Source organism: Salmo salar, chromosome ssa09, assembly GCF_905237065.1.
Source record: "Salmo salar chromosome ssa09, Ssal_v3.1, whole genome shotgun sequence".
Classification (NCBI taxonomy): Eukaryota; Metazoa; Chordata; class Actinopteri; order Salmoniformes; family Salmonidae; genus Salmo; species Salmo salar.
Genome location: NC_059450.1, coordinates 148,113,952 through 148,127,161, shown reverse-complemented (window position 1 = coordinate 148,127,161; position 13,210 = coordinate 148,113,952). Strand labels below are relative to the sequence as shown.

Below are 13,210 nucleotides of genomic sequence, written 5' to 3'. Positions count from 1 at the left end.
TGATCCTCTCTGTTCTACCTGGCTGCCTGTAGCTCACCTGTTGTCCCATGATGCTCTCTGTTCTAGATCATATGTTCAGAGAAGAATACCTGGAAGAAGATGATGAACCACCTTTGCAGCTCAGCTCTTGTCCTTCTCACGGTACATATCTTTGTGTGTGTGTATGTGTGTGTGTATGTGAGAGAGACGTGTGTGTGTGTGTGTGTCTCATTATTTGTGTCACTGATATGTGTGTGTATTCCAGGTGTTTTGCTCTGGAGGGACTGTAGCCGTGCAGTGTCCCTGGGGGGAGGGGTGTGTGTGTCTGGAGTGCCCCAGTGGCCAGGAGCCAATCAAGGTAGGACAGAAGAACCCTAACTCACCTGTCATTACCCTGTCATCCTAACTCACCTGTCATTATTACCCTGTCATCCTAACTCACCTGTCATTATTACCCTGTCATCCTAACTCACCTGTCATTATTACCCTGTCATCCAAACTCACCTGTCATTATTACCCTGTCATCCTAACTCACCTGTCATTATTACCCTGTCATCCTAACTCACCTGTCATTACCCTGTCATCCTAACTCACCTGTCATTATTACCCTGTCATCCTAACTCACCTGTCATTATTACCCTGTCATCCTAACTCACCTGTCATTATTACCCTGTCATCCAAACTCACCTGTCATTATTACCCTGTCATCCTAACTCACCTGTCATTATTACCCTGTCATCCTAACTCACCTGTCATTACCCTGTCATCCTAACTCACCTGTCATTATTACCCTGTCATCCTAACTCACCTGTCATTATTACCCTGTCATCCTAACTCACCTGTCATTACCCTGTCATCCTAACTCACCTGTCATTACCCTGTCATCCTAACTCACCTGTCATTATTACCCTGTCATCCTAACTCATATCTCATTATTACCCTGTCATCCTAACTCACCTGTCATTATTACCCTGTCATCCTAACTCACCTGTCATTATTACCCTGTCATCCTAACTCACCTCTTATTATTACCCTGCCATCCTAACTCACCTGTCATTACCCTGTCATCCTAACTCACCTGTCATTATTACCCTGTCATCCTAACTCACCTGTCATTACCCTATCATCCTAACTCATCTCTCATTACCCTGTCATCCTAACTCATCTCTCATTACCCTGTCATCCTAACTCACCGCTCATTACCCTGTCATCCTAACTCACCGCTCATTACCCTGTCATCCTAACTCACCTGTCATTATTACCCTGTCATCCTAACTCACCTGTCATTATTACCCTGTCATCCTAACTCACCTGTCATTACCCTGTCATCCTAACTCACCTGTCATTATTACCCTGTCATCCTAACTCACCTGTCATTATTACCCTGTCATCCTAACTCACCTGTCATTACCCTGTCATCCTAACTCACCTGTCATTATTACCCTGTCATCCTAACTCACCTGTCATTATTACCCTGTCATCCTAACTCACCTGTCATTACCCTGTCATCCTAACTCACCTGTCATTATTACCCTGTCATCCTAACTCACCTGTCATTATTACCCTGTCATCCTAACTCACCTGTCATTATTACCCTGTCATCCTAACTCACCTGTCATTACCCTGTCATCCTAACTCACCTGTCATTATTACCCTGTCATCCTAACTCACCTGTCATTATTACCCTGTCATCCTAACTCACCTGTCATTATTACCCTGTCATCCAAACTCACCTGTCATTATTACCCTGTCATCCTAACTCACCTGTCATTATTACCCTGTCATCCTAACTCACCTGTCATTACCCTGTCATCCTAACTCACCTGTCATTATTACCCTGTCATCCTAACTCACCTGTCATTATTACCCTGTCATCCTAACTCACCTGTCATTACCCTGTCATCCTAACTCACCTGTCATTATTACCCTGTCATCCTAACTCACCTGTCATTATTACCCTGTCATCCTAACTCACCTGTCATTATTACCCTGTCATCCTAACTCACCTGTCATTATTACCCTGTCATCCTAACTCACCTGTCATTACCCTGTCATCCTAACTCACCTGTCATTATTACCCTGTCATCCTAACTCATATCTCATTATTACCCTGTCATCCTAACTCACCTGTCATTATTACCCTGTCATCCTAACTCACCTGTCATTATTACCCTGTCATCCTAACTCACCTCTTATTATTACCCTGCCATCCTAACTCACCTGTCATTACCCTGTCATCCTAACTCACCTGTCATTATTACCCTGTCATCCTAACTCACCTGTCATTACCCTATCATCCTAACTCATCTCTCATTACCCTGTCATCCTAACTCATCTCTCATTACCCTGTCATCCTAACTCACCGCTCATTACCCTGTCATCCTAACTCACCGCTCATTACCCTGTCATCCTAACTCACCTCTTATTACCCTGTCATCCTAACTCACCTGTCATTATTACCCTGTCATCCTAACTCACCTGTCATTATTACCCTGTCATCCTAACTCACCTGTCATTACCCTGTCATCCTAACTCACCTGTCATTATTACCCTGTCATCCTAACTCACCTGTCATTATTACCCTGTCATCCTAACTCACCTGTCATTATTACCCTGTCATCCTAACTCACCTGTCATTACCCTGTCATCCTAACTCACCTGTCATTATTACCCTGTCATCCTAACTCACCTGTCATTATTACCCTGTCATCCTAACTCACCTGTCATTACCCTGTCATCCTAACTCACCTGTCATTATTACCCTGTCATCCTAACTCACCTGTCATTATTACCCTGTCATCCTAACTCACCTGTCATTATTACCCTGTCATCCTAACTCACCTGTCATTACCCTGTCATCCTAACTCACCTGTCATTATTACCCTGTCATCCTAACTCACCTGTCATTACCCTATCATCCTAACTCATCTCTCATTACCCTGTCATCCTAACTCATCTCTCATTACCCTGTCATCCTAACTCACCGCTCATTACCCTGTCATCCTAACTCACCTCTTATTACCCTGTCCTCCTAACTCATATCTCATTATTACCCTGTCATCCTAACTCACCTGTCATTATTACCCTGTCATCCTAACTCACCTGTCATTATTACCCTGTCATCCTAACTCACCTCTCATTATTACCCTGCCATCCTAACTCACCTGTCATTACCCTGTCATCCTAACTCACCTGTCATTATTACCCTGTCATCCTAACTCACCTGTCATTACCCTATCATCCTAACTCATCTCTCATTACCCTGTCATCCTAACTCACCGCTCATTACCCTGTCGTCCTAACTCACCTGTCATTACCCTGTCGTCCTAACTCACCTGTCATTACCCTGTCGTCCTAACTCACCTCTCATTACCCTGTCGTCCTAACTCACCTCTCATTACCCTGTCGTCCTAACTCACCTCTCATTACCCTGTCGTCCTAACTCACCTCTCATTACCCTGTCATCCTAACTCACCTGTCATTACCCTGTCATCCTAACTCACCTCTCATTACCCTGTCGTCCTAACTCACCTGTCATTACCCTGTCGTCCTAACTCACCTGTCATTACCCTGTCGTCCTAACTCACCTGTCATTACTCTGTCATCCTAACTCACCTCTCATTACCCTGTCATCCTAAGTCACCTCTCATTACCCTGTCATCCTAACTCACCTGTCATTATTACCCTGTCATCCTAACTCACCTGTCATTACCCTATTGTCCTAACTCACCTCTCATTACCCTGTCGTCCTAACTCACCTCTCATTACCCTGTCGTCCTAACTCACCCCTCATTACCCTGTCATCCTAACTCACCTGTCATTACCCTATCATCCTAACTCACCTCTCATTACCCTATCATCCTAACTCACCTCTCATTACCCTGTCGTCCTAACTCACCTGTCATTACCCTGTCATCCTAACTCACCCCTCATTACCCTGTCATCCTAACTCACCCGTCATTACCCTGTCGTCCTAACTCACCTGTCATTACCCTGTCGTCCTAACTCACCTGTCATTACCCTGTCGTCCTAACTCACCTCTCATTACCCTGTCGTCCTAACTCACCTCTCATTACCCTGTCGTCCTAACTCACCTGTCATTACCTTGTAGTCCTAACTCACCTCTTATTACCCTGTCATCCTAACTCACCTCTCATTACCCTGTCATCCTAACTCACCTGTCCTTACTCTGTCATCCTATCTCCTGATCCACCATCGATCCCTCTCTACAAATACATCACCAGCATCGATCCTTGTGTCAACAGAGGCCACATCTATCTCTCTTCGCTTTCTGCTACCTCTCTCCTCTTTCTCCTCTCTCCTCTTTCTCCTCTCTCCCCCTCTCCTCTCTTCTCCTCTCTTCTCCTCTCTCCTCTTTCTCCTCTCTCCTCTTTCTCCTCTCTCTTCTTTCTCTTCTCTTCTCTTCTCTTCTCCTCTCTCCTCTTTCTCCTCTCTTCTCTTTCTCCTCTCTCTCCTCTCTTCTCTTCTCTTTCTCCTCTCTCCTCTTTCTCCTCTCTCTCCTCTCTTCTCTCTCCTCTTTCTCCTCTCTCCTCTTTCCTCGTTCTCCTACCTCTCTCCTCTTTCTCCTACCTCTCTCCTCTTTCTCCTCTCGCCTCTTTCCTCATTCTCCTACCTCTCTCCTCTTTCTCCTACCTCTTTCCTCTTTCTCCTCTTTCCTCGTTCTCCTCCTCTTCTCTCTAGATGGAAGTCATGTGTATCTCCCCACTGGGTACAGACGTCAATTCAACGTCTCTTCCACGTTGTTTCAACGTAATTTAGTTGAAATGACGTGGAAACAACTTTGATTCAACCAGTGTGTTCCCAGTGGGTCTGCTCTTATTTTAGATAAAACCGATATACAGATGTAGGATCTTCATTTGATCACTCTTTTGTTGCTGAGAATTTTCCTGCTGTGCAGGAAATGCAGATGAGCTTTGTGATTTACATAAATTCACTGAAAACCCGCACTAACACACGGTTACATTAACAGTATTGCGTTTTTCATTTATAGTAGCATACTTTTGTCCAGCTAATAGCCTAACCACCGATCAAGCAACATTATGTACTAAACATTCAAATCCTGTTGCTGCAGGATTATTTTGCTATGACAGTACTGGTCAGATTAAGGTCCCACATCAGTACTACCATAATTTCCGGACTATTGAGCACACCTGAATATAAGCCGCACCCACTGAATTAAAAAATATATATTATTTTGAACATAAATAAGCCGCACATGTCTATAAGCCGCAGGTGCCTACTGGTACATTGAAACAAATTAACTTTACACAGGCTTTAACGAAACACGGCTTGTAACAAAAATAAATAGGCTTTAACGAAACACGGCTTGTAACAAAAAAGAAAACATTTGCAGTAAGCCAATTCCTCATGCTGCTGTTTCCAACGTCTTATCATCGACTCATTAAGACCAAGCTCCCGTGCAGCAGCTCTATTTCCTTTTCCAACAGCCAGATCAATCGCCTTCAACTTGAAAGCTGCATCATATGCATTTCTCCGTGTCTTTGCCATGATGAGGGTGACAAAATGACTACCGTAATCAGAATGCGGGGAAGTTTGAGAGCGCTCGATTTAATCTAAACAGTAAACAAAAAAGTTGTTTGACCTTAACCCATTCGGCAATTTAATTGGTCTAATGAAAGCTTCATGCCGCCAAAAAACTGAGCACGTCACAGAATGTGTTTTTTTGGAGAGAAAATATTGAAAGCGGGAAAAATCCATATATTAGCCGCGTCATTGTTTAAGCCGCGAGGTTCAAAGCGTGAGAAAAAAGTTGCGGCTTATAGTCCGGAAATTACGGTATATAGTTTTTTATTTGTTGATATATACCAAACCAGTCATATACTTCTGTTTTAATTTTAGATATGGCAAACCCATACAGTGTGTGTGTGTGTATATATATATATATATATATATATATATATATATATATATATATATACAGTGCCTTGCGAAAGTATTCGGCCCCCTTGAACTTTTCGACCTTTTGCCACATTTCAGGCTTCAAACATAAAGATATAAAACTGTATTTTTTTGTGAAGAATCAACAACAAGTGGGACACAATTATGAAGTGGAACGAAATCTATTGGATATTTCAAACTTTTTTAACAAATAAAAAACGGAAAAATTGGGCGTGCAAAATTATTCAGCCCCCTTAAGTTAATACTTTGTAGCGCCACCTTTTGCTGCGATTACAGCTGTAAGTCGCTTGGGGTATGTCTCTATCAGTTTTGCACATTGAGAGACTGAAATTTTTGCCCATTCCTCCTTGCAAAACAGCTCGAGCTCAGTGAGGTTGGATGGAGAGCGTTTGTGAACAGCAGTTTTCAGTTCTTTCCACAGATTCTCGATTGGATTCAGGTCTGGTTTTTGACTTGGCCATTCTAACACCTGGATATGTTTATTTGTGAACCATTCCATTGTAGATTTTGCTTTATGTTTTGGATCATTGTCTTGTTGGAAGACAAATCTCCGTCCCAGTCTCAGGTCTTTTGCAGACTCCATCAGGTTTTCTTCCAGAATGGTCCTGTATATGGCTCCATCCATCTTCCCATCAATTTTAACCATCTTCCCTGCCCCTGCTGAAGAAAAGCAGGCCCAAACCATGATGCTGCCACCACCATGTTTGACAGTGGGGATGGTGTGTTCAGGGTGATGAGCTGTGTTGCTTTTACGCCAAACATAACGTTTTGCATTGTTGCCAAAAAGTTCAATTTTGGTTTCATCTGACCAGAGCACCTTCTTCCACATGTTTGGTGTGTCTCCCAGGTGGCTAGTGGCAAACTTTAAACAACACTTTTTATGGATATCTTTAAGAAATGGCTTTCTTCTTGCCACTCTTCCATAAAGGCCAGATTTGTGCAGTATACGACTGATTGTTGTCCTATGGACAGAGTCTCCCACCTCAGCTGTAGATCTCTGCAGTTCATCCAGAGTGATCATGGGCCTCTTGGCTGCATCTCTGATCAGTCTTCTCCTTGTATCAGCTGAAAGTTTAGAGGAACGGCCGGGTCTTCGTAGATTTGCAGTGGTCTGATACTCCTTCCATTTCAATATTATCGCTTGCACAGTGCTCCTTGGGATGTTTAAAGCTTGGGAAATCTTTTTGTATCCAAATCCGGCTTTAAACTTCTCCACAACAGTATCTCGGACCTGCCTGGTGTGTTCCTTGTTCTTCATGATGCTCTCTGCGCTTTAAACGGACCTCTGAGACTATCACAGAGCAGGTGCATTTATACGGAGACTTGATTACACACAGGTGGATTCTATTTATCATCATTAGTCATTTAGGTCAACATTGGATCATTCAGAGATCCTCACTGAACTTCCGGAGAGAGTTTGCTGCACTGAAAGTAAAGGGGCAGAATAATTTTGCAGGGCCAATTTTTCAGTTTTTTATTTGTTAAAAAAGTTTGAAATATCCAATCAATTTTGTTCCACTTCATAATTGTGTCCCACTTGTTGTTGATTCTTCACAAAAAAATTACAGTTTTATATCTTTATGTTTGAAGCCTGAAATGTGGCAAAAGGTCGAAAAGTTCAAGGGGGCCGAATACTTTCGCAAGGCACTGTATATATATATATATATACTGCTCAAAAAAATAAAGGGAACACTAAAATAACACATCCTAGATCTGAATGAATGAAATAATCTTATTAAATACTTTTTTATTTACATAGTTGAATGTGCTGACAACAAAATCACACAAAAATAATCAATGGAAATCCAATTTATCAACCCATGGAGGTCTGGATTTGGAGTCACACTCAAAATTAAAGTGGAAAACCACACTACAGGCTGATCCAACTTTGATGTAATGTCCTTAAAACAAGTCAAAATGAGGCTCAGTAGTGTGTGTGGCCTCCACGTGCCTGTATGACCTCCCTACAACGCCTGAGCATGCTCCTGATGAGGTGGCGGATGGTCTCCTGAGGGATCTCCTCCCAGACCTGGACTAAAGCATCCACCAACTCCTGGACAGTCTGTGGTGCAACGTGGCGTTGGTGGATGGAGCAAGACATGATGTCCCAGATGTGCTCAATTGGATTCAGGTCTGGGGAATGGGTGGGCCAGTCCATAGCATCAATGCCTTCCTCTTGCAGGAACTGCTGACACACTCCAGCCACATGAGGTCTAGCATTGTCTTGCATTAGGAGGAACCCAGGGCCAACCGCACCAGCATATGGTCTCACAAGGGGTCTGAGGATCTCATCTCGGTACCTAATGGCAGTCAGGCTACCTCTGGCGAGCACATGGAGGGCTGTGCGGCCCCCCAAAGAAATGCCACCCCACACCATGACTGACCCACCGCCAAACCGGTCATGCTGGAGGATGTTGCAGGCAGCAGAACGTTCTCCACGGCGTCTCCAGACTCTGTCATGTCTGTCACATGTGCTCAGTGTGAACCTGCTTTCATCTTTGAAGAGCACAGGGCGCCAGTGGCGAATTTGCCAATCTTGGTGTTCTCTGGCAAATGCCAAACGTCCTGCACGGTGTTAGGCTGTAAGCACAACCCCCACCTGTGGACGTCGAGCCCTCATACCACCCTCATGGAGTCTGTTTCTGACCGTTTGAGCAGACACATGCACATTTGTGGCCTGCTGGAGGTCATTTTGCAGGGCTCTGGCAGTGCTCCTCCTGCTCCTCCTTGCACAAAGGCGGAGGTAGCGGTCCTGCTGCTGGGTTGTTGCCCTCCTACGGCCTCCTCCATGTCTCCTGATGTACTGGCCTGTCTCCTGGTAGCGCCTCCATGCTCTGGACACTACGCTGACAGACACAGCAAACCTTCTTGCCACAGCTCGCATTGATGTGCCATCCTGGATGAGCTGCACTACCTGAGCCACTTGTGTGGGTTGTAGACTCCGTCTCATGCTACCACTAGAGTGAAAGCACCGCCAGCATTCAAAAGTGACCAAAACATCAGCCAGGAAGCATAGGAACTGAGAAGTGGTCTGTGGTCCCCACCTGCAGAACCACTCCTTTATTGGGGGTGTCTTGCTAATTGCCTATAATTTCCACCTGTTGTCTATTCCATTTGCACAACAGCATGTGAAATTTATTGTCAATCAGTGTTGCTTCCTAAGTGGACAGTTTGATTTCACAGAAGTGTGATTGACTTGGAGTTACATTGTGTTGTTTAAGTGTTCCCTTTATTTTTTTGAGCAGTGTATATATATACACAGTATATATATATATATACAGTATATATATATATATATATATATATATATATATATATATATATATATATATATATACACAGTGTATATATACAGTGTATATATGTACAGTATATTTAAATCTATTAATATATATACAATATATTTATATATATACACAGTATATTTATATATATACAGTATATTTATATATATTCATATATATACAGTATATTTCTCTGCACAATTTCATATGAAATCGAAAAATAGGTAATGTATCTTAGCTCCTGCCCAGAATGGCAGTGTTGGTTATTTTGGAACATGTTACTGAGCACAGAACCACATGTGACTGTAGTGTATGTGTGTAATTACAGTGGTTCATCTACTCTGTTCTGAGATGTGAATATGTTTTCTCCTGCCAGGCTTGCGGGCAGGTCAAGGGACCAGGCGAGGTGGTGCAATGTCAGTCTTGTCCAGCGGGCACGTTTTCGGACGGCTATGACTCTGATCAATGCCACCCACACTCCTCCTGCGGGGTCCTCAACAAAAAGGTTGTGACCTCTGGTACATCACACTCTGATGCTGTCTGCGGAGACTGTCTGTCTGGGTATGTATCCCCATACTACCCTCTCCCTGTACCTCAATATGAGGAGACTATAACTACTCTCTCCCTGTACCTCAATATGAGGAGACTGTAACTACCCTCTCCCTGTACCTCAATATGAGGAGACTGTTACCACCCTCTCCCTGTACCTCAATATGAGGAGACTGTTTCTACCCTCTCCCTGTACCTCAATATGAGGAGACTGTTACTACTCTCTCCCTGTACCTCAATATGAGGAGACTGGTACTACCCTCTCCCTGTACCTCAATATGAGGAGACTGTTACTACTCTCTCCCTGTACCTCAATATGAGGAGACTGTTACTACCCTCTCCCTGTGTACCTCAATATGAGGAGACTGTTACCACCCTCTCCCTGTACCTCAATATGAGGAGACTGTTACTACCCTCTCCCTCTACCTCAATATGAGGAGACTGGTACTACCCTCTCCCTGTACCTCAATATGAGGAGACTGTTACCACCCTCTCCCTGTACCTCAATATGAGGAGACTGTTACTACTCTCTCCCTGTGTACCTCAATATGAGGAGACTGTTACTACCCTCTCCCTGTGTACCTCAATATGAGGAGACCATAAGTACCCTCTCCCTGTATCTCAATATGAGGAGACTGTTACTACCCTCTCCCTATGTACCTCAATATGAGGAGACTGTAACTACTCTCTCCCTGTGTACCTCAATATGAGGAGACTGTTACTACTCTCTCCCTGTACCTCAATATGAGGAGACTGTTACTACTCTCTCCCTGTACCTCAATATGAGGAGACTGTTACTACCCTCTCCCTGTGTACCTCAATATGAGGAGACTGTTACCACCCTCTCCCTGTACCTCAATATGGGGAGACTGTTACTACCCTCTCCCTCTACCTCAATATGAGGAGACTGGTACTACCCTCTCCCTGTACCTCAATATGAGGAGACTGTTACCACCCTCTCCCTGTACCTCAATATGAGGAGACTGTTACTACTCTCTCCCTGTACCTCAATATGAGGAGACTGTTACCACCCTCTCCCTGTACCTCAATATGAGGAGACTGTTACTACTCTCTCCCTGTGTACCTCAATATGAGGAGACTGTTACTACCCTCTCCCTGTGTACCTCAATATGAGGAGACCATAAGTACCCTCTCCCTGTACCTCAATATGAGGAGACTGTTACTACCCTCTCCCTATGTACCTCAATATGAGGAGACTGTAACTACTCTCTCCCTGTGTACCTCAATATGAGGAGACTGTTACTACTCTCTCCCTTTGTACCTCAATATGAGGAGACTGTTACTACTCTCTCCCTGTACCTCAATATGAGGAGACTGTTACTACTCTCTCCCTGTACCTCAATATGAGGAGACTGTTACTACTCTCTCCCTGTACCTCAATATGAGGAGACCATAAGTACCCTCTCCCTGTACCTCAATATGAGGAGACTGTTACTACTCTCTCCCTGTGTACCTCAATATGAGGAGACTGTTACTACTCTCTCCCTGTACCTCAATATGAGGAGACTGTTACCACCCTCTCCCTGTGTACCTCAATATGAGGAGACTGTTACTACTCTCTCCCTGTGTACCTCAATATGAGGAGACTGTTACTACTCTCTCCCTTTGTACCTCAATATGAGGAGACTGTTACCACCCTCTCCCTGTACCTCAATATGAGGAGACCATAAGTACCCTCTCCCTGTACCTCAATATGAGGAGACTGTTACTACCCTCTCCCTCTACCTCAATATGAGGAGACTGTTACTACTCTCTCCCTGTACCTCAATATGAGGAGACTGTTACTACTCTCTCCCTGTACCTCAATATGAGGAGACTGTTACTACTCTCTCCCTGTACCTCAATATGAGGAGACCATAAGTACCCTCTCCCTGTACCTCAATATGAGGAGACTGTTACTACTCTCTCCCTGTGTACCTCAATATGAGGAGACTGTTACTACTCTCTCCCTGTACCTCAATATGATGAGACTGTTACCACCCTCTCCCTGTGTACCTCAATATGAGGAGACTGTTACTACCCTCTCCCTGTACCTCAATATGAGGAGACTGTTACTACCCTCTCCCTGTGTACCTCAATATGAGGAGACTGTTACTACCCTCTCCCTGTACCTCAATATGAGGAGACTGTTACTACTCTCTCCCTGTACCTCAATATGAGGAGACTGTTACCACCCTCTCCCTGTACCTCAATATGAGGAGACTGTTACTACTCTCTCCCTGTACCTCAATATGAGGAGACTGTTACTACTCTCTCCCTCTACCTCAATATGAGGAGACTGTTACTACTCTCTCCCTGTACCTCAATATGAGGAGACTGTTACTACCCTCTCCCTGTGTACCTCAATATATACCAAACAAGTGCAACAAGTATGTTTTTTCTTCCTAAAAATGTAATGACTAAAATGTAAATATAACATGGGACCATGAAATGAATACACTGCTATGATAACATGGTATTGTTGTGTTGTGATATTAATATGGGCCTGTTTGGTGCCTCTAGGTTCCAGCCCACTGCTGGGAAGACAGCCTCCACCCTGGCCTGTGTGAGAGGTGAGTGTGGACAGAAACAATATCACACCAACAGATAGTCATCTACTGTGATTATGTTCCCACTGGTGGAATAATGGTTTTAACAGGGTCATATTCTCCCCCCCCCCCCCATATCTCTGTTTCTCACTGTCCTTCCCAAACCCTAGCTCCCCCTTATCTCTCCCCAACCCCCCCTGCCCAGTCTACCCACGTGCGTGCGGTGCGTACGGTAGGTAAGGGTGTGGCGGGCAGTGGCGGCCTGCCGGTGAACGGTACAGCAGTGCGGAGCCCGGAGGAGAAGAGTACAGAGTATGCGGTGTTTGTCCTGGTGCCAATCTTCTGTGTGATGGGACTCCTGGGGATCCTCATCTGTAATATCCTCAAGAAGAAAGGATACAACTGTACTGCTGAGAAGGAGGGGGGAGACGAGGAGAATGCCACACCACAGAAAGAGGGTGAGACAGAGAGGGAGAGAGAGACATGAGAGAGTTTAATATAACAAACCTTTGGTTTTCAGATGTAAGAACGTTTTTTTTAACCTCCTCACCTGAAGTTACATTGACATGTCTTGGTTATAGAGCCTTTCTACCTTTCTAAATCCATCCTGAATCCACATGTCCAGTAGGGTCAAGATCATCCTGAAAAACTGTCCTAATCACTACATTTGACTTTTGAAAAACGTAAAATCGACATTCAAGCCTGATTGGATTACCAAATCCTTATCCCTATCCGGAGAATCACAATCAAATTTTCCAGTTTTGAAAAACCCCAATTCTAACATTTAATCCTATCGTATTGCTGAAATCTTCTCAGGTAACATTTGAAATCTGTCCCTGGACAGTAAACCTGAATACTCAGACTCACTATTTCAGATCTGACATCTATTTTCAAAGCCTTCCCCAATAT

The 13,210-nt window shown here is 44.1% G+C and overlaps 1 protein-coding gene across 1 annotated transcript in view; it reads left to right on the top strand.

Annotated features, from left to right (window-relative positions):
• Window positions 1–13,210, top strand: part of LOC106613202 (tumor necrosis factor receptor superfamily member 19L) — a 63,673-nt gene that overhangs the window by 36,727 nt on the left and 13,736 nt on the right. The window contains exons 2-6 of the mRNA XM_045724813.1: window positions 67–141; window positions 245–337; window positions 9,580–9,764; window positions 12,276–12,325; window positions 12,472–12,759. Coding sequence (XP_045580769.1) covers window positions 100–141; window positions 245–337; window positions 9,580–9,764; window positions 12,276–12,325; window positions 12,472–12,759 — 658 coding nt within the window. The 5' untranslated portion in view covers window positions 67–99. The remainder of the gene's footprint in view (window positions 1–66; window positions 142–244; window positions 338–9,579; window positions 9,765–12,275; window positions 12,326–12,471; window positions 12,760–13,210) is intronic.